The 21,773-nt window shown below is 43.3% G+C and overlaps 1 protein-coding gene across 2 annotated transcripts in view; it reads left to right on the top strand.

The window, feature by feature from the left end:
- The window catches only part of LOC147009332 (uncharacterized), a 34,912-nt gene extending 13,295 nt beyond the window's left edge, over positions 1-21,617 (top strand). Inside the window, exons 2-6 of one of the 2 annotated variants that reach the window (XM_085861831.1) lie at positions 2,482-2,544; positions 2,643-2,774; positions 7,243-7,305; positions 7,410-7,550; positions 19,991-21,617. In XM_085861831.1, coding sequence (XP_085717957.1) covers positions 2,482-2,544; positions 2,643-2,774; positions 7,243-7,305; positions 7,410-7,550; positions 19,991-21,612 — 2,021 coding nt within the window. In that variant the 3' untranslated portion in view covers positions 21,613-21,617. The remainder of the gene's footprint in view (positions 1-2,481; positions 2,545-2,642; positions 2,775-7,242; positions 7,306-7,409; positions 7,551-19,990) is intronic. The other variant, XM_085861832.1, reaches the window with a different exon arrangement.
- The last annotated feature ends 156 nt before the right edge of the window (positions 21,618-21,773 follow it).

The following is a 21,773-nucleotide window of genomic DNA, read 5'->3' on the forward strand; positions in this document are numbered from 1 at the left end:
TTTGCATTTCTTCATGTTTTAAGTGATTTACAACCCCCCCCCCCCCAAAAAAAAAGTCAGAAAAAAGAACTATAACTGTCAGCACTGTTGACATCATATTTATGAATAAGATATAAGGTTCACTTGAGTGACCCAGCAGTATTGTTGGCGGAGGTTTTGCACTCTCCCTAGTGCTCCCCCTCTAGTTTGTATTGTTTGTCCATAGGCATATCAATACAAGCCTTGGCTTCTGAAAATGCCTCCACATTTGATTCTGTATATGTTATTACCTCTGCCACCGAAGGTGACGGAGGTTATGTTTTCTTCCCTCTCTGTCTTTGTTTGTCTGTTTGTCTGTCTCTGTGTGCAGGATATCTCAAGAAGTTGTGGACGGATCCGGGTGAAATTTGGTGGGCAGGTTGGGTGTGTGACAAGGACGAACTGATTAGATTTTGGTGAAGATCCGGATCCTCCTGTTCGTTTTAATTGTATCCTTCTGAGTTCACCAAGTTGACTTTCATATGTTTTTGTTTTACTGTCCTTATATTGGCAACTATGGAAATAAATGTTTTTTTTGAAATTGAAGCAAAAACGTGCATATGACTTGTGTGCATATATGATACTGTACATTGTGGTTATGTACCTAGGATCATTCCAGTTGCATGGGGCAATGGACTAACGTCCAGGACTAAGGCCTGAGGCCTGCTGATCTGTGCTGCTTCATGCCATGGCAGTACATTATTTTATTGGGGTTCATTCAGGCCAGCTGTCCAGCCAATTGGGTGTAAAAAGGGAATAACTTCCCTGGAGGGAAGAATGAGATTGAAGAGGATGTGGAAGTTTATTCCACAGGTTGGAAAAAGAGGAACAAGTGAGTGGAGGTGAACATTGATCCTGGATTTAGGTAGTTTCACCAAAAGGAGGACGATGGTGGACCATTGTCAGCCCAGTACAAACCTTAGAGGTGGGGAGGGGAAGGGGACAAAGCATGGAAAGAGCAGAGGGTGCAAGACCAGAAAGGAGGTGGTGGAAGACGGAGAGACTACCAACCTGTCTACGATGCTGAAGTGATAGGCCCATAGACTTAGCTTCAGTGTTGGAGATTCCAATGATCTTGAAGGACTTGGTTTTCATGGTATCAAGCTGAGGAAGATGTGAGGCAGGGGAGCCAGCCCAATGGAAGAGCAGTACTCCATCAAGCTGCTGATGAAGGCCTTGTACGTAGATAGGAGTTCGGGTGTTCCAAGAAAGGACTTTGTACGACAGAGGATACCCAATCAGCGGCTGCTTTTGGAGGCCAACTTTGAAATGTGGTTCACCCAAGAAAGATCATGGCTGACAGTAGACCCAGGAGTTTGAATGACTGAACTTCCTCAAGAGGATTTGAAGGGTTTGCCAGATGGTCCTTTCAGAGAGAGACAGAGACAGAGAGAGAGAGAGATAGATAGATATTTGTCAGGATTGAAAGACATATTCTTGAAAGGCACTTCAGCCTTGACATGGGGAGGAGATGAAAAGATTCCATAGAGTGCCACACGTTGGCCTTGGCTTGAGGACGTTTGTGAGCCACGTGACGAGATGGCCTTGGATGTGATAGCCAGAGAGTTTGGCGAGCAAGGCAGGATGCCGGACTGTCAAAAGCACGAGATATGTCCAGAAAGCCGGCCCTGGTCTCATATCTGACATTGGTGGCCTCCATCCATTGTTGGGTGAGTAGAAGCAGCACGTCCAAGGCGAAGTGACCTTGTCTGAAACCAAATTGGTGTTTTGAGACGAAGTTGTTGGAGAAAAGGAAGGATTTCATATCAACCTCAATGATAGATTCCCGACCTTAATGATTATATTGGAAGTAAGTTGATCGGTCTGTAGTTGAGGGCATCAGTTTTTGCATCCTACTCGATTGATGGTTGTTGATGTGGTGTCGCAGTCCAGATAAGATCAACAAAATAACTTTTCTTTGTATCTGCAATTCCAACGGTCAAATATCGATAGAGCCCGTGATTTTTTTCACGTCAAAAAGTGCCTTTTCCTTTTCCAAACAGAAAACCTTAATTATGTTTCAGAAGATATATTCCACTTTGTTTGCCAATTGAAAAAAAAAATAAACATTTAATTGTGCACATCAGATCGGATCATGTGCCATGCTGTCTGCAGAGCATCGGTTCTGCCGAAGCCATTTCTTTGGCTGGGGTTACAATCCTGGATAGATCGCTTGAAATTTGAACAGATTTCATATTTTGTGTTTTACTTCTTTTGTAAGTTGCGACATTCCGCTATTTTTTTTTTAATTTTTATTTTTGCTCTCAGATTCAGTTATCCATTCAAAGCCATTGAATCCGTGAATTCCTTCCGTTTTCTGCGATTGTAGGAAATCACTGGCTCTATATTGACCAAGAGAAGGTCATATCGTCGGATTTTCCTTTGTACTGTGATTTTTTTTAGTTTCTTTTGATGTACTATTTAAAGTTGAGTTTGAATGTGATGTTTTTTTTTTTCTTCCAGATTTTATTGTAGAAGTAAAGGTGGAGTCTGAGTTTATTGAGGATTACTCCCCGCTCGTCAAAGGTCTGAAGAACAACAATAGTAATAATAATCTTCTATTGATCGTTAGAATAACACAAATGCCTTCCAGAGTAAGAAACAAATTGTCGACTGGTTTGCAGGTGAAGCTCATCTGGGGCTGTTAGAAAGTTATTTTCAGGCTTCCCAAGGTGCTTTGAGCAACGAGCATGTAAAGAAGGAACCACGTGGTTCTCCTCCCGCGAAGTCCAGCAAAGCTGCTGAACTACTCGAGGGTAAGCCGAGATTAATAGAGAACACATCACACTGTTTTTTTTTTTACATGTTTTGTTTTTAATGATTAAATTATTTCGTTCCAATTGCTGCGGAATAACAGATCCATTAAATTGTGATCAACTAAGTGGTTTTGTTTATCTTCACTGGACAGGGTTATTAGTTGCTCAATATATATATGCAGAAATATTTCTGTGCTTTGTATTTCTGACAATTACCGTACTTACGATTGTTCAGACGCATAAAGGCAACGTTGAAAAGTATCTGCTCCAGTAATACACACTTTGGAAATAACATTGGAAAAAAACAAATCGGGTGAGGTTAGTGGGACTTGACAGGTGTGAAAGACAAATTTATCACGATCTAAACATGTGAAACTAGAGGGGGAGCACTCGGGAGAGTGCAAAACCTCTGCCGCCAATACTGCTGGGTCACTCAAGTGAACTTTATCTTATTCATTAAATATGATGTCAACAGTGCTGACAGAGTTATAGTTCTTTTCTCCAACATTTTTTTTTGGGGGGGACAGGTTGGAAATCACTTAAAACATGTAGAAATGCAAAAAAAAGAAATCGAAATTTTGTTGAAAAAAAGTTGCAAAAATTTTTTTTTCTCTAACAATTTTTTTTGGGGGGGGGGAGGTTGGAAATCACTTAAAATATGTAGAAATGCAAAAAAAAAAAATTTTCCCCTCTAAATTTTTTGGGGGGTGGGGGGTTGGAAATCACTTAAAACATGAAGAAATGAAAAAAAACATTTTTTCTCTAACAACTTTTTTTTGGGGGGGGGTTGGAAATCACTTAAAACATGTAGAAATGCAAAAAAACAAATTTTTTTTTTGGGGGGGTAATTTTTGGGGGGAGTTGGAAATCACTTAAAACATGTAGAAATGCAAAAAAAAAAAAATTCTCTAACAATTTTTTTTGGGGGGGGGGGGACCAAGTCCAAAATTTAATGGCATGATCCTTGGACCATACCTAATCCCCCCACCAAGTTTCGTCGAAATCCGTTGAGGAGTTTTTCCGTAATACTGTTCACAAACAAACAAACAAACAAACAGAAAGGGGTGAAAACAGTAACCTCCATCCATCTTCGAAGATGGTGGAGGTCAATGAGAGGCGTATGCAAGGTTGTTGCATCAAGCCGTGCAAATCACTCACAACCCATTATTAAAGATCCTGTGATCGAGTTCCATAACATTTCCCTCACCGACGCCATCTTCAGATGACTTGCTGTGTAAGTGCGTTCTACATCTCAGTTACGTCACACTCGTGAACACATGTACAATCTGCTGTGTCCATTACCCATTGTCCATGTATTTTATTGGTTTATTTTCATTGCTGTGTTGCTGCTTGTGTTTTCATCCAATTTTCTGTGCCTAACCACGCCATGTTGTGTTAAATTGTTGAATTTGTGTCTGTCCTAAAATCTGTCGAATTTGTGCGAGTCTCTCCTATTCGAGTCGCACTGTACTCGTAGGGTTGTTGCTCCTGCCTCTTTTTTTTTCAACTGCACGTGGTTTGTTTTAACTCCTTTTCCCAAAGTATTGTTACTTCTGAGCCCTCAGCTTAATCTTTTTGCCCTCCTTACCCCCCCCCCCAAAAAAAATACAAACAACAAAAAAAGTCTTCTTCACTCCAAAACAACAACAACTGAACTCATCAGCCATGCACAGTTACTCATTCATTCCCTATCCCTTCTCCTTTTCAAAATCCCCAAATGGAATCTTCACTCAATAAAATATTTCTTCCTTTAAAAGCTCTTAACAATATTTAAAAATAAAATACTCCAGAAAATATTTTGTTCATACCTTGCCCTCCTTATGACTCCGTCAGGAACATCCAGTTTGTTTTTTGGGGGATACACAGTCGAGGCTTGTGGAAGAGCTAGTACGAGTACACTAAACAGATCAGGACAAAAGGAACAGCAGAGAGAGAGAGAGAGGGGGAAACACCAACAGCAGAGCCAAAGCCAAAGACAGAGGAGGCAGACAAACAATGGGTGTGGCGAGGAATGGGAGCAGGAGAGAATGTATTGTGTGGACATGATGGATACAGAAGGGAATTCTCACGAGTGAAAACTGGAAATTTAGACGGAGGAGCGATTGGGGTGTGGGCAGGAGAGTGGGGGAGGGGAGGGTGTTACTGAGGGTAGAAAAGTTCATGGTTTTGGATTGGAGACGATCTACGGTGGTGGTGAACAGTTGACTTGAAGACCTGGAGGGAAGAATGAGATTGAAGAGGATGTGTAAGTTGGTGTTCCACAGGTGGGAAAAAAGAAACAAATGAGTGGAGGTGAGCAGTGATCCTGAATTTAGGTAGAATATGATCGCAAATTTCAGCACAAAATTATCAATCTGCGTGGGTGGCAAAAGAAAGCAAAACAGATAAAACAAGAAAAAGAGAAATCAGAGATTGCAGACCCTCACCAGGACTTGTTTTGCGTGGTGTTTGTATACTCGTGTGTTATGGAACTAAAAATAGGACCACTGGACCTGTAGTTTATCTGGGCCCTGGTCTAATGTTGTAACCCAAATTTGGTAGCATTCTGACCGGTGGGTCTGGAGAAGAAGATTTTTGAAGACATTTACGATGTCGGCCATTTTGACCTACTTGAAGTCATGTGACCGGGATGAGCTTTGCAATTCCTGTTACGAGTCAGTTGAGGAACGTTGGTGCCAAATTTCATCCGGATCGGCCCAGCTGTTTGGCCGGAGAAGTCGAAATAGGAGACGGACGGACATGTGGACGGATGGTGCATGACGACAACACTGTAACTGGAATTTAAATTCCATGTAAGCTAATAATAGACTTAACGAGAACTGCCACTTTATAACTGCTGGCAGTGATGACCAGGTAGGTACCAAGATGTCCTGCTTTGATTGGACTATTATTAGCTTATGTCTGTTTGTTTGTCTGTTTGTAAGCAGGATATCTCAAAAAGTTGGGGACAGATTTGGACGAAACATGGTGGACACATTGGGTGTGTGACAAGGAAAAATTGATTCAATTTTGGTGAAGATCCGATTTAGGATCCGGATCCGATAATTTTTTCAGTGATTCTTCACCATTGAGAAATGGGGCCAAAACTATGTATAGTATGATGTATCAAAAAGTTATGGACGAGTTATGACAAAACTAGGTTGACAAGTTGGCGAGATGACAAGAACAAGCCGATTCAATTTTGCTGAAGGTCCGAATCCGGATCTGGATATGATAATTTTTTTAAGCGATTCTTCACCACAAACAGATAGGGCTATACACCGATATATAGCATGATATCTCAAAACATTGTGGACTGATTTGGACGAACAGGTTGGACAAGGTTGGGTGTGTGACAAAGATGAATTGATTCGATTTTGGTGAAGATCTAAATCCGAATACAAGAATTATTTAACTTTTAAAGTGATTCTTCACCATTTAGAGTTCGGGCCAAAAACTACATGTAGCATGATATTTCAAAAATGTATTGGGCCCGATATGTTCTCGTGGATCAGGCATGACGTGGCGGAGGTATGCCCTCTACTGAGTGAGAACCCTTCTCGATTTTTTTTAAGTCGTTCTTCACCGTTGAGAGATATAGGGCCAAAAACGATATATCTAAAAAGTTGTGTGTGGATTCGGATGAAACTTGGTGAATGAGTTGGGTAGGTGAGAAGAATAAGCCAATTAGATTTTGAAGGTCCGGATCCAGATCCGACCCATCAGTGGGATACAAAACGTAAACTGTTAAATGCGGCGGATGTATGCGCTCTACCGAGTGCCATTCTACTTTAGCCTGTCAAGAATCGTATACACAAATCAGACAATATAGTGAACATTTCCTTTTTTTTACTTTTTTTCTGTAAGTCACGTCATTCGGATATTTTTTTTGGGTCAGATTCAGTTAACTGTTTCAAGTCACTGAATCCATGAATTCCGCCCGTTTTCCACGATTGTGGAAAATCACTGGCTCTATATTGACCAACGGAAGGCCAGATCATCGGGTTTACTTTTCCTCTTCGGTTTCAAATCAATATGTTTCAGGAGATTATAAACCAAACTCTTGCTGCCCAGAGCTGTATTGTGATTTTTTCGTTTCTTTCGATGTATGACTTAAGCCTGGTGTTGGCTTAGTGGTTAGGGTGGCGGCTTGGGATCCCAGTGTCCTGAGTTCAAGCCCCGTTGGCTGCTGAATTAACACCAGGGGGTTGACTCAGCCTGTCATCCTTCCGAGGTCGGCGAAATGAGTACCAGTGTAATGGTCCCGGTGTATGCCCCGGTTAGAATAGGTGTACCATATCCCTGTGTGTCGTAAGAGGCGACCAGGGTTGGCGTCAGGAAGGGCATCCGGCCATAAAACATTGCCTCATAAAAAGCCAAACCCCTGCACAGCAGGGAAAAATGGCTGTAAAAACGGTCATTTATATTTATTTTTTTTTTCGATGTATGACTTGAAGTTGAGTTTGAATTTGATGTTTTTTATTTTCAGATTTTATTGTGGAGGTGAAGGTGGAGTCCGAGTTCATTGATGATTCCTCCTCACTCGTCAAAGGTCGGAAGTACAACGATAATAATAAAAATAATAATCTTCCAGTGATTGTTCTATTAACACAAATACCTTCCAGAGAAAGAAATAACTTGTCAAATGTTTTACAGGTGGAGCTCATCCGGGGACGATGGAAACTTTCCAAAGTTATTTTCAGACTTCCCAAGATGCTTTGAGTAATGATCATGTAAAGGAGGAACCACGTGGTTCTCCTCCCAAGGAGTCCAGCAAAGCTGCTCATCTGCTCGACGGTAAGCCGGGTTTCATAGAGAACACATCACACTGTTTTTACCTGGAATAACAGATCTATTAAATTCTGATCAACGAAGTGGGCTTGTTTATCTTCACGAGACAGAGATGTTAGTTGCTTATAATTAATATACCGAGAAGTATTTCTGCACTTTGTATTTTTTGGCCTTTCCTCAGGATTGATCAGACACATAAATACAACGTGTGAAAAGTCTGTTTTTCTCATACATACTTTGGAAATAGCATAAGAAAAAAAAAATGAAGTGCTTTTACTCTGACTTGAAATATGTGAAAGACAAGTTTATGATGATGTAAACATGTCAAATGAGAGGTGTATTCAAGATCATTGCATCAAGCCATAAAAAAAATTGCTCACAACCCATTAAAGATCCTGTGATCAAGTTCCACAACATTACCCTCGCCGACACTATCTTTGGATGACTTGCTGTGGAAATGCGTTTTGAAACTCAGTAACGTCACAATCGTGCACCACAATGTGTTAAACGTGGAATATTTCCTTTAACATCTGAGATCAGGTTTTGCTGGGTGGGAAGTGAAAATCCACACTATTTCTTGGATTGTGTCCCTTGTTTTTTAATCTTGCGGTCATTGTGTTATTTTGAATCATTGGTAGCCTCTCTCTTAGTAAAGCTTGAGCTGTTGTCACACCGTTTCAAGTTCGATAACATCTCACCATCTCTCCTATTGGATGCTCGCTTGTGCTTACGTCAGCATCCTAGATTCGCATTTTCTTTCCAGTTCCGCGTTGTTCCACGTGTGTTGCTGGTTCGTGAGTTCCTCCCAGCAGTTCAACAAAGCTATGATTCCCAAACCATATACGTTGTGTTTATTACTTGCAAAATCAAAGATTTTTTTAAAGTATTTTTTTAAAGTCAGTCGATTTTGTTATTCTGTGTGTTTGTCTGTTTGTCTGTCAATGGCCTACAGTAGATGAAGTATTGTTCCATTACCTTTAAGTCCTGGGATAGGGTACTGCTTTAACTCCAGGGACAGTCATGGTTGATAGCTTCGGTAGCAAAGGCATAATCATCTGCAGAGGCAAACTTTCTGGAGATTGTACAAAGCATGTCACTGACATATATATCTCGATCGATCTATATATCTTCTTCTTCTTCTTCTTTCGGCTGCTCCCGTTAGGGGTCGCCACAGCGGATCATTCGTATGATCCGCATAGTGATTTGGCTTAGTTTTTACGCCGGATGCCGTTCCTGACGCAACCCTGGTCGCCACTTACGACACAGGGATATGGTACACCTATTCTAACCGGGGCATACACCGGGCCCTGTACACTGGTACTCACTTTGCCGACCTCGGAAGGATGACAGGCTGAGTCAACCTCCTGATGTGTATTAATTCAAGTGGCCAACGGGGCTTGAACTCAGGACCTTTTTGGATCCCAAACCGCTACCCTAACCACTACGCCAACACCAGGCTATTTCTATCTATCTATAAATGTATATATATATCTATATATCTATTGTTGCGGTTCTCAGAACTGCATGCATACAACAGATAGGTGTCCCAAGACAGTTATTCCATTATTATACGTGTAGATAGTCCCCTTCCTTTTGTTTCGCGGGACAACAAGGGAGTGTGTTGCGATGATCTAATAGCTAGGGTTGCTTAAATCATTTTCTCCTTCATTTCGTCCCTACTCTTCTTTTCGTCTGATTATTCCTGAGGTAAATCAGCCAGGTGCGCCTTCACTGCAAGGTGAGGCCTCATGGAGGCCAGCGCGTGTGGAGCCGCTGCGGGGGAACTGCTGCACAGAGAGCCTTGTTCCCGGGTGAGCCCTAAACCCAACGTGTGCAGCGAGTCATGTGGTGCACTTGGCAGTACGGGATTATCGACTCGAGCTTCCGATGATCTGGGGAGGATTGCCGGATGCATTAAAAAGGCATGCGAATGAATACCTCTTAAGAGGCTGCAAGAATGGTGTTTTTCACAACACAGGAGACAGCCAGCACGACGCCCACGCTGCACGAAACGCATACGGAGGCCGATAAAGACGACTCCACGCCATGTTGGGCGGGATACGAGTGTGCAGAGTAGAAGTGGCTTGTTCCTTTTCAACCTCAATATCAGACACATATTGGTGTTAGCCCCGCGCACATGCTCGCGGAGTTGTGCGAATGCGAGCACTGGCCACGTGCATAATGGCTGAACCGCGCGCGCTGTATGGAATGTGCTCGAAGGCAGATACGTACGCCGCTCGTGAAACGTGCATGGATTTATCCATAATGATATACCTTCGGCCCTCACTGGCAGCAACGGATTCTCCACGGATGGTGAGCGTCTTCTCGTCTCTACGGCGACCGAAGCTGCGATCGAGCCAGGGAATGTACAGTGCGAGCCACGTTTGCGCGTGGAGCGGGCACGCTGGTCGGGCGCCCGAGCGGGCATGTGGGACCCTCGGCCGGTTGCCAGGGCACGGCCCGGGGGGGTTTTGCATGACTATTCGCGTGCCAATTTCGGTGTGGGCGATTCATGTCATGTCGTGGGGTCAGAGCAGAATATTGCCGCTGTTTGAGATGGCCTTGCCGGAAACGAAGTGAGGCAGTTTCCGGCTAAAGTTGGCGGGCCATGTGAGGGGTCGGGGCCAATCGGAGAGCCCGATTCAGGTGATGATGTTTCGATTCGGGTGGCCCCTCCCCCATTAATTAATGTCGATTAATGATGGTTGATGTTGGTTGTATGGAAAGAGCCTCCGAGATGTGTGAAGAGGGTGTCCATTACCGTCCCTGGAGACAAAACAGAGGTCTGGATTGCAGTCCTTCCTCCATCTAACTAAGTGAATGGAAAGTGCCTGGTTGCTTGGCATCGTGCTGTAGATAGCGATCACTAGTAGATGCCCAAGCCAACAGTTGTTCACCTGCCTTGTCATCTAAGTATATCCCCATGAGGTGTGATGGCTGTTGAAGTCACCAGCATGAACTTCAGGATGAGTAGTAATGGGTAGTGCTGTAAGTGACCACTCCACATGAGGTGGTTTGTACACATTGGTGAATGTTGCGTCCCCAACTTTCACAGTGGCTATGAAGACTTTTTTGGCACTCCATTATTGAAGAATATAAAAGCCAGTCAGGTTTTGTTGTAAGTAGGGGTACAGGGGTACAGCTTCAAAAGTGGAGATTTTAGATATAATTGACAGAGTTAAATGTGTTTATGATAGGAAACTTTTTATGATTTTTTCTGGTTTTTTTGAGATCATGTTCTGAGTATTTCTTGGCTCGTATTCTACGGAGTTTAGCAAATACAGATGACACGTTTTCTTTTTTGGTTGAGGCTTTTTGTAGCAGGGTGCTTATGTGTAGGTCTCCTGCCAAAAGTGATGTTCGTAGTGAGTTCTTGATTTGTGAGTTTTCTAGCAAGCAGGTGGATAAGCTTCAGCTCCATTCATTTTTTCAGGACCCGAGTGTAGAGGGGTTGTTGCCAGAAAAAGTTCGGGAGCGAACCCCATTGAAAGTGTTTTTCACTTTCACCAAGACTGTTGGCCAATCCTTGTTTAATTTTGCTGAATTTCTGAAAACTCTTCGTGTAAATGCAGTTAGGGATGTTGTGCGTATTGCTCTTGAAATTTTTGCATGATCCATGTGGGCAGTGTGATTTCTGGTGATTTTAATATGATGAGTAATGGTGATATCAGGGTTCTTATGAAAGTGGAAGCTAAATTTAGGGAACCAGGGACTCAACCATGGAGTTCTATTAGATATTCTATTGTTACCCTCGCCGGAGGAGAACTTATTGCATTTGGGTCCATTTGTTGTTGGGTCGCCGAAACAGGTGACCCTTATTGTCAGTAATTCTGTCTGTTTGTTTGGATGTTTGTTCGTTTGTCATCAGTATAATTGGTAGTAAACGTGGGCGGATTTCGACCAAACTTGGGTGGTAGGTACATATTATGACCTAGTACTTTGGAAATTGTGATGATTGCTAGGGACCATTTGGTTCCCAAGCAATAACCAAAAAACCTTCAAAATCGGTACCGTTCACACGAAATCAATTCCGAAAGCCATTATCCCACGTAGGGTTATGAAATTTGGCACGAATGATCTACAGGTGATGCTCCATCAAATATATTCCGGTTTTTGTGATGTATGGAATACTTTACCCGCAGCGCCCCCTAGAAATTAGGGTATGCGCAAAAATTGGCGAAAATTGAAGGCCCCCTAGCGACCAGGTGAGTGCATCGATATGAATGAAACTTTGCAGGTTCATGGTACTCAATGAGTACTACAACTTTGCCTCAGGACATATTGACCGATTTCGCTTAGGTCAGGGGTCAAAGGTCAATTGGTGCAAAAATCAATAATATGCGAGAGCTGGAGGTGCCTTCGCGCCAAATGCTACTCCTCGGGTTATGGTCGGATGGTCATGAAAATTCACACTAATCGTCTGGAATACATCGCGCACAAACAGTCGAGCCAGATTTTCGATTTATATCTTTGTTCACCCACAGCACCCCCTCGAACTTTGGGGATTTCCGATTTCAAACCACATTTTCGGTACTTTTTATTCAAATGGATACCGAGCAGTTATCAGTAGATGGAACTGGATGAGATTTGATACGCATAATCTTAAGGTGATTCCCTGTCCGCTATATGACATCCATTTTGCACTATATCTTATAGTTTCCATGCTCGGCGACCCATCGCCGACAACCGGCTTGTTTGTCTGTGTGTCTGTTTGCAACTGCTTGTCAGATTGAGACAAAATTTTCACCATAGGAGCGATTACTCATGTAGAATGTTTTATTGATAATTATGACGTCATCAGTCACGTGGTGTGGCAGCCATGTTGGAAAAACGGAAAAAACTTTGGACCTCTATCTCTGAAACCACACCAAAGAAAAAATTGAAACTTGGCACAGAGCAAGTACTCTTGATGAGGAAAGAGTGTGATTTTTTTATGTCATAGGTGCCTTCATTATGACATCATAATTGCACATGTACAACGCGACATCTGATCAGTGTCAAAATTTTTGAGGGTCATCTCGGGATAAAATGGTCCATAGAAAAAAAAATTGGTGATGTCATTGGTCACATGATTCGGCAGCTAATTGTTAAAAAAAAACTTTCAAAAATCTTCTTCTCTGAAGTGGCTGAACAGATCGAGGCAAAACGTTACACAGATGACCGCCTATCCATGAGGAACAAAAGGTTCACACATATCACATAATAGGTCACATGGTTTGGCAGCCATATTGGATTTACCCTAAAACCCATTAAAAAATCTTTTTCTCCAGAAGGGCTGGACAGATCGAGGGGAAACTTCACACAAATGTTCAGAAGTTGATGAAGAAGAAGACATTAGGTTTAGCTAATATGCTATCTTCTGCATGTCGTTATATTGATGGTATTTGTGTGATTAATTATAAGTTTTTTTTTGGAAGGCTGATTCATATAACTTATCCAGAAAGCCTAATAGCAGAAAATAAAAGTAATAATGATCGTGTCGTCACATATCTGGATGTGTCTGTTCGAGTTATTTTTTTTTATTTTTTTATTTTGTATACCTTGGTCGAGGCTCGTATGAGAGCTAACACACAACTCACAGCAAGGAGGCATGAGACAAGAGGGGCGGGAGTGGAAGGGACAAAACAGTGGGGAACAGACACATTAGGTGAACTGTGGAAGGGAGAGGGATGGGGATGGGACGGGGAACATGGCGAAGATAGGATGGACATTTCAGGGACTTTCAGGAAGGAAAGAAGGAGAAATGAAGGAATTGGGCTTGGGTGGATTATCGGGGGTAGAAAAGATCGAGGATTTGGATGGGGGAAGATAAGAGGTGGTGGTGAACAGCTGTTTTGAAAGCCTGGAGGGAAGAATGGGAAAGAATAGAGTGAGGAAGTTTATTCCAAAGGGGAAAAAAGAGGAATGAAAGAGTGAAGATGAGCAGTGATTCGTGATTTTGGTAGTTTTACCAGAAGGGGTTTGTTCGCGGACCTTGAGCGCCCTGTGCAAATGTGGTGGGGACAAATCGCAAAAAGAGCAGGGGGCAAGGCTGGAGAGGAGTCGGTAGAAGACAGAAAGACCACCGACCAACCTGCGGTGATTGAGTGAGAGGCCCAAAGACTCAGCTTCATTGCGGGAGATGCCGATGATCTTAAATGCCCTGGTTTCGACAGCGTGAAGCCGAGAAAGGTGGGAGGCAGGAGCACCAGCCCAGAGGGGAGAGCAGTACTCCATCAGGCTACGGATAAAAGCTTTGTAAGTGGTCAGGAGCTCAAGAGGGCCGAGGAAGGACTTAGCACGACGGAGGATTCCCAGTCGGCGACTGGCTTTTGAGGCGAGGTTGGAAATGTGACTTTCCCAGGAAAGGTCATGGCAGATAGTGAGACCTAGAAGCTTGAAAGAAAAGACTTCTTCCAGAGGATTGTTGAGAAAGTGGATGGGGGGTTTTGTAAACGGTCCTTTCGAAGAGACATAGTGAGAGTGTGAGATTTGTCTGGATTGAAAGACATGTTCCACGTGTTGGACCAGTTTGTGATTTTATCCAGATCTGCAGTGAGCGAAGAAGCTGCTGCTTGTCGGTCTGAGGGATGACAGATGGTACGGCAGAGGGTGGAGTCGTCGGTAAAGAGAAATAGAGGATTTTCCAGAGAGTCCGAGAGATCATTGATGAAAACCAGAAAAAGAACAGGGCCCAGAACGCTACCTTGAGGAACTCCAGCCTGCACAGGAAGAGGGGATGAAAGAACTCCATTTAGGGCCACACGTTGACTGCGACAGGAGAGGAAGTCTGCGAGCCATGAGTGGAGATGGCCTTGAATACCATGGGAAGAGAGTTTGGTGAGTAGGGCAGGGTGCCAGACTGTGTCAAAAGCACGTGATATGTCCAGGGATACGGCTCGGATTTCCTGTCTGGCATTGAGGACCTCCATCCATTGATGGGAGAGCAGAAGCAGCATATCCAGGGTAGAGTGACCTGGTCTGAAACCAAATTGATGATTGGAAATCAAGCCATTGGAGAAGAGGAAGGATTTCATATCTGAGGCGATGATGGATTCCATCACCTTGCTGATGATTGGGAGAAGGCTGATTGGTCTGTAGTTATAGGGATCTGTTTTTGCACCTTTTTTATGCAGGGCAGTGATGTTAGCAGATTTCCAAGCAGATGGCAGATGACCTTGGGCAAATGAGAGGGTGAATAGAACAGAGAGAGGGTGAGCAAGAGCAGAAGAGCAGGCTTTGAGGACACGTGGGCTGATGCCGTCTGGACCGGTTGCAGAATCTGACTCGAGGTTTGAAAGCAAGCTCTCCACCTTGTCAGGAGAAAAGGATACAGAGTCCAGGGACAGTTGGGTGCGACTGGGTAAAGTGGGTAGAGATAGTGATGGGTTTAGGACACAAGATTTAGCTGCAAACACCGAGTTTAGACATTCAGCTTTATCACGTGTGGAATCAGCAGTGCGGCCATTTGAGGTAAGGGAGGGGATGGAGGGGGAACATACACCAGAAACAGATTTGATTAAACGCCACCAGGATTTTGAGGAGGGAGAGAGGTTTGAGAGTTCAGACTTGAGATGAGAAAGATGTTGTTTTCTGGCTCTCCTGAGGGTAGATACACACTTGTTCCGAGCTTTGTGGAAAGAACTGAGATTGCTCCTCAGTTGGGTTTGCTTTCCATGAGGCAAAGGCAAGTTGTTTCAGGACAACTGCCTCGCCACAAGCTTCAGTAAACCAAGGGCGGGAGGAAGGGTAAGACAACTGAACACGAGAGGGGATAAATCTGTGCATGAGGGAGAGCAAGTTTCCTTTGAAAGAATTCCCAGGATGAGTTGATGTTTGAGAAAGTAGTGATAGGAGACCAGTCTGTAAGTTTGATGGCTGCTCGGAGACCCTGCCAGTCGGCTTGAGTGAAATGCCAGACTCGACGGCGGTGAGGTGGTTCTCTGATAACAGCCAGAGAGATGTCCACTTTAACAAGGACGTGGTCAGAAGAACCAATTGGAGCGAAGGAAGAGCAGCAGATATTGTCAGGGAAATTTGTCAAAATCAGATCCAGAAGAGATGGAGTACCATTGGTTGAGATCCGGGTCGGGAAGTTGACCGATTGAGTCAGTCCCAATGAGTCGCAGAAAGCTTTTGCTGAGGTGCCATGGCAGGTGAGAGAGGTACCCACACCTAGCCAACTGGCGTGATGACAATTGAAGTCACCACATAAGAGGAAGAGAGAGTTTGGATGAGAAGATAGAAGATGGTCCATGTTTTTGGATAGTGAGGTGTAGATGGAGTCATCATTTGGAAATAATTGTTGGAAATAATTGTTTGAGTACAAATGTGTATCATAAAGCAGTTGCCAAAACCCAAATCCTATCCAGGTTCCTTCTCATGACCGTCTTTGTCGATTTCAAATCCTCCTTGTACTCCAAAGGTGCATTTTGTCATTTATTTGATCTTGAAGAACATCAAGGTTTTTAGATCATGAACATCAAGATCATCCCCCCCCCCATTCAAAACAATGATCAGCCGAAGTGAGAGACAACACCAGCCGAAATAACATCCTCCCCAGAATTTTGATTCAGTTCCAGATGCAGATCCGGCCTTTCATTGGGAAAGAATACGTAAACTGTTCAGTGCTCTACATGTTTCTGCCAAGTGCCATTGTAGTTTTTCCAAGTCGCCCTCAATTTTGTCCTTCAACTGCACTGTTGTTATTTCTCATCTCTTTCTGCTGCTCCTTTTATTCAGTTGCCTCCTGATCTCTTCTGTGTTCTCTCTTCCACAAGCCTTGACTGTAAACAACAACAACAAAAGAAATCCTAATTACTATTTTGACTTCACAATTTCTCTGGAAACCTTTGTTACCCTTTCACAGACCATCTGACATTCCAAAATACTTCATCCCTTTGACAGAAAGACAGTGGTTGTATCTCTCAGAGATGACCTACAGAATTCAGAAACTACTCTCACACCTGAAATCTGACTGAGTGCAGGTCATGAATACTCACAGTTCCTCTCTGAAATAATAAACCAACTATCATATTTACTTTGTGGATTAACCTTTGAAAGAGGTTTATTCTTGTCAACTCTGTGAGCCTCACCATTCCCGATGACGTGTTACGAGACAAAAAAATTACGAGAATAAATTTTCATGTGAGCTTCTGGATGCAAGTGCAAGTCGATTATGAATTATACAGCGGGCCAATCATACATTTGCTCTGAAATTGAATAACCTCCAGTAATGTATTGTTATGGGTTCTGGGGGTTGTGTGGTCAGAAGGGGAGTACTCGGACCCACTTCCCAGCCGATGACCCTGAAGTCGATTAGCTGCAGATAACTCCACTGCACGAAGGGTTGCTAAGCAACTATGGACGCCATCTAAGACATTTAATTCAGGCAGATACCAGAATCTAACTCTGCTTTAGCTTTCCCGCAAATTGACCCCCCAAAATTGGGGTACCGTGCTCTCAACGCTCCACTGCTGTCAATCAAAATGGCCGAGCGATACCAAGTGGCTTAAGTATAAACATAACGAAATAGCAGGGCAGAACTCCCTGTCACTAATTACATGCCTTGTCTCACCAATGGAAAGAGACAATCAGGCAGTTTGGAAACAGTTTATAAAGGATTAACAAATGCATGTATGTATATTGTACAAGACAAAAACAGCATCACAAAATAAAGCTCTTACCCCTAAGCACATAAGTCCTCTTCGCCAGTCAACTTCTCATGATTCTACACACAGCAGGCACCTCAATCATTCCGAGGAAACTATATAAGCAAGAGAGAGAGACAGAGAGAGAGAGACAGAGACAGAGAGAGACAGAGACAGAGAGAGAGAGACAGACAGAGAGACAGAGAGAGAGACAGAGAGAGACAGACAGAGAGACAGACAGAGACAGAGACAGAGACAGACAGAGAGACAGACAGACAGACAGACAGAGAGAGAGAGAGAGAGAGAGAGAGAGAGAGCGAGAGAGAGAGAGAGAGAGAGAGAGAGAGAGAGAGAGAGAGAGAGAGAGAGAGAGAGAGAGAGAGAAAGCCAGGGCAAATTGGTGGCCCTTCACTCACGCGATACAAGCTGATGCACTTAAGGCCCTGTCACACCTTGACGTTTTAGCCAGCGTATGGCAAGGTCTCAAAATGTATGTAAAACGCTGGCGTACGCTGAACTATTGATGTTTTTTTTAAGTTTTGGGCATATAATAACGTGTTGGACGTATGCATAACGTATTAGTAACGTACACAGAACGTTTCAATCACATATAGATAACTTATACCAACGAATGCTGAGCATGTTGTCGGCGTTCACAACCTATGCCTAACGATAGTCTAACTTATGCATAGCGCATGGCAGCGTATCGCCGACGATCACGTGGCGTAGGCTATTCATAGGCTGCGGCTCGACGATTCAAATCATAACCGCACTGGACATCGAAGTGTGAAGCCGCTGTCACACCTTGACGTTTTCGCCAGCGTATGCCGACGTATGAAAAATTTGCCGAACTAAGCTGGCACACGTCGAATACGTTATGGGTAAGTTTTGTATACGTTAAGAGCACGCTGGCATACATCGTAGTACACTGGCATATGCCGTAGTACGCTGGCATACGTCATTGTACGCTGAGTACGTCGAGAAATTTTCAGCATGTTGAAAATTTCTCGACGTACTCGACATATGACACATGTTCCACATACGCTGGTATAAGTTGTAGGCACGCTATGCGATCGTTGACACACGTCGACATACGTTACTTGTACGCTACTCATAAGTCAAAACACGTCAAGGTAATGGTTAGCGTCAGTGTTCCAGACTCCCTGTTTTTTTTCTCTTCGGTATGACGGTTATGATTTAAATCGTTGAGCGGCAGCCTTTTAATTATGTCATGTTATAACCGCACTAGAAATCGAAGTGTCAACATGACCGTCATACCGAAGAAAAAAAAAATTAAAAAAAAACCAAAAAAAAACCAGGGAGTCTGGAAAACGGATGCTAACCATTACCTTGACGTGTTTAGACTTATGAGTACCTTACAAGTAACGTGTGTCGACGTGTGTCAACGATCGCGTAACGTGCCTACAACTTATGCCAGCGTTATGCGGAACGTGTGAGTCATACGCTGGCATACGTCGGGAAATTTCAAGCATGGAAAATTTGTCTAACAGCTCGGCGAACTACGACATATGCCAGCATGCTCTTAACGTATGCAAACTTACCCATAACGTATTGGACATGTGCCAGCGTTTTAGCCCAATTTTGCATACGTCAGGCATACATTGGCTAAATTGTCAAGGTTTGACAGGGCCTTTACGCTGGTCCCAAAGTGAAAAAAGGGAAGGGGAGAAAGAAGAGGAGGATAGAGGATGTGGTGCGCAGTGCAGGGATAGGTACAGGTGAATACCTGTAATGCTTTCGAGGAGATCGTGATTTGTGAGTCAGTATCCCAGTCCTAAAAACGAACAAGGGCGTAATGTTGAATGCTCTTGTGCGTTCAAAGCGAATAAATTAGAGGTAGGGAAAGCCAGAGATAGATTGTGTGAATCGATGTGTTTGGCCAGCATTTCAAAGAAAACTGCGGCCTGTCAGCTCTCCACTGCACCGCGTCACCAGCCCGTTCATCTGAAAACTTTCATCCTTGCAGGTCCAGCCTCGTAGGTTTAGCCTTGACTTCTATTTCCCAGACATGTGCAAGCCCCGAGCCCTTGGGTTTATGGGTTTATATCAGGCTCTGGGAGGGGTGTGGTTTGGGGACTGAGCAACTTTGAGGGTAGCGTGAGCTTGGTGGGCGCCACCTCTTCACTGGTCAGTTCCTGCCACCACGTGACGCCCATTGGCCGAGCCCAGCTCGCACAATGGAACCGGCAACCAAGGCGGAGCTTCAGCCATTGACATCACGCTGTAGGCCCACCCATCTGCCGGTGCTGTGTGCTCGTACTACATTATTATGTTTCTTGATTGGATTTGTACTCGTGGTTTTATAATGTGGGTTTTGCAATGTTGCGTATGATGTTGAGGGCAATGTTTGAGTGTTGGGAAGCATGCAGGGATGTGCTGCAGAGGTGTGGGGAGAAAGAGAGAGAGAGAGAGAAATATTAAGAGAGATGGAGAGAAAGTAGGGAAAGAGCGAAGAAGAGAGAGAAAGACAGAGAGGAATTTGATGGGGAAGAATCACAAAGGGTTTCAAATCTTCTCCACAAACTCAACACATTTCCCATTCCTTTGATACAAAGGGAGAGGTAATTCAACTCGGTCTGGACAAAATTACGACAGATATAACTATGTTAGTGATCCCATATGTGTTGGCGTGCGTCTCCCCGGGGTCTCCGAAAACTATAACACTATTTTGTGTTTGCTCAAATCTAATTTGTGTTAAATATTTGTCAATTATACAAAAATTTTCAAGAATGATACTATAATTTTGTGGCAAGATGGTTTTGAAATTTTAACGACTTTTGTGACTTGTCTTTGCAGAGAAACAAATGAAACTGGTTTCTTGTTCCAACCGTTCCCAGTCGTTCGACCCGGGAGTTTTCAATTCAGACATGACTCGGACAATTTGTCAAGAAACTGACAACGTTGGCACCGTGTCTTACAACCGCACTTGTAAAAGTTGTACAGAGACCCTCGAGAATATCCAAGGAAGTGAGAGACCACACAAGTGTTCTGTGCGTGACAAATCATTTACCGTGTTATCATCTTTAAATCTCCATCAAAAAATGCACACACAAGAGAAGCCCGACAAGTGTTCTTTACGTCCTAAAGTCTTTGCTCAATCGAAAAAATTTAATGAACGTCAAGGAATACATGCAGGTGAGACTTACAAGTGCTCCTTGTGTGAAAAGACTTTTCCTGGTATTTCATCGTTGCAAAAACATGAAAGAATCCATTCGCTTGAGAAGCCTTTCAAGTGTTCTCTTTGCTGCAAAGCGTATGCTCACTCATCAAGTTTACAGGTTCATCAAAGATCACACACTGGAGAGAAACCATACAATTGTTCTGTGCGTCATAAGGGCTTTAGTCATTCACATTTACACCATCATAAAAGACTACACACAGGAGAGAAAGCATACAAGTGTTCTGTATGTTGTAAGGTCTTGAGTCAATTATTAGCTTTAAAATTTCACCAAAGAACACACACGGGAGTGAAACCATACAAGTGTTCTGTGTGTCGCAAGGCCTTTCGTCAATCATCACATTTACGCACTCATAAAATGATACACACCGCAGAGAAGGCATACCAGTGTTCTTTATGTCGTAAGGCCTTTAGTCGATCATCATATTTACACACTCATAAAATGATACACACAGGAGAGAAGGCATACCAGTGTTCTTTATGTCGTAAGGCCTTTAATCGATCATCGGCTTTACATGTTCATCAAAGAACACACACGGGAGAGAAGCCCCACAAGTGCTCTGTGTGTCTTAAGTCCTTCAGTCAATTATCAATTTTACAAAAGCATCAAATGACGCACACAGTAGAGAAACCATACAAGTGCTCTGCGTGTCACAAGACATTTGCTTCCAAGGCAATTTTACTCGCTCATCAAAGAATACACACAGGAGAGAGGCCCTACAAGTGTTCTGTCTGTCTTAAGTCCTTCAATTACACAAAAACATTGAAAGAGCATCAAAGAATACACACAGGAGAGAGGCCATACAAGTGTTCTGAATGTAATAAATCCTATAATTGCATGAAAACCTTTAGAGAGCATCAAAGAACACACACAGGAGAGAAGCCCTACAAGTGTTCTGTGTGCAACAAATCATTTTCCGTGCTATCATCTTTGAAACAACATCAAAGAATACACACGGGAGAAAAGCCGCACAAGTGTTCTGTCTGCGACAAATCATTCACTTTGTTGACGACTTTGAAACAACATCAACGAATACACACAGGAGAGAGGCCTTACAAGTGTTCTGTGTGCAGCAAGACGTATATCACCTTATCAGCTGTGAAAGAACATCAAATAATACACTCGCGTGGTCAGAAAAAGAAGCCATACCAGTGTCCCGTGTGCACCAAGGATTTTGCACGTTCCTCAACAATGAAAAGACATGAAAAAATTCACGCAGGTGAGAAGCAAAGGGCATAAAATGAGAAAGTGCAAACACATGGAAGCAGCTATTCTGATGAAGGTCATTTTTGGAGAACAAAATTAAACTCCATGAAAGCAACAGAAGACAAACAGAAAACCTTCACAGATGAAACAAAACGAGGAGTTTGCAGCAAGGACAACGTTGAGAAGTAATAATA

Source organism: Eptatretus burgeri, chromosome 17 (genome assembly GCF_056783735.1).
Source record: "Eptatretus burgeri isolate ZD-2024b chromosome 17, Ebu_testis_v1, whole genome shotgun sequence".
NCBI classification, from domain to species: domain Eukaryota; kingdom Metazoa; phylum Chordata; class Myxini; order Myxiniformes; family Myxinidae; genus Eptatretus; species Eptatretus burgeri.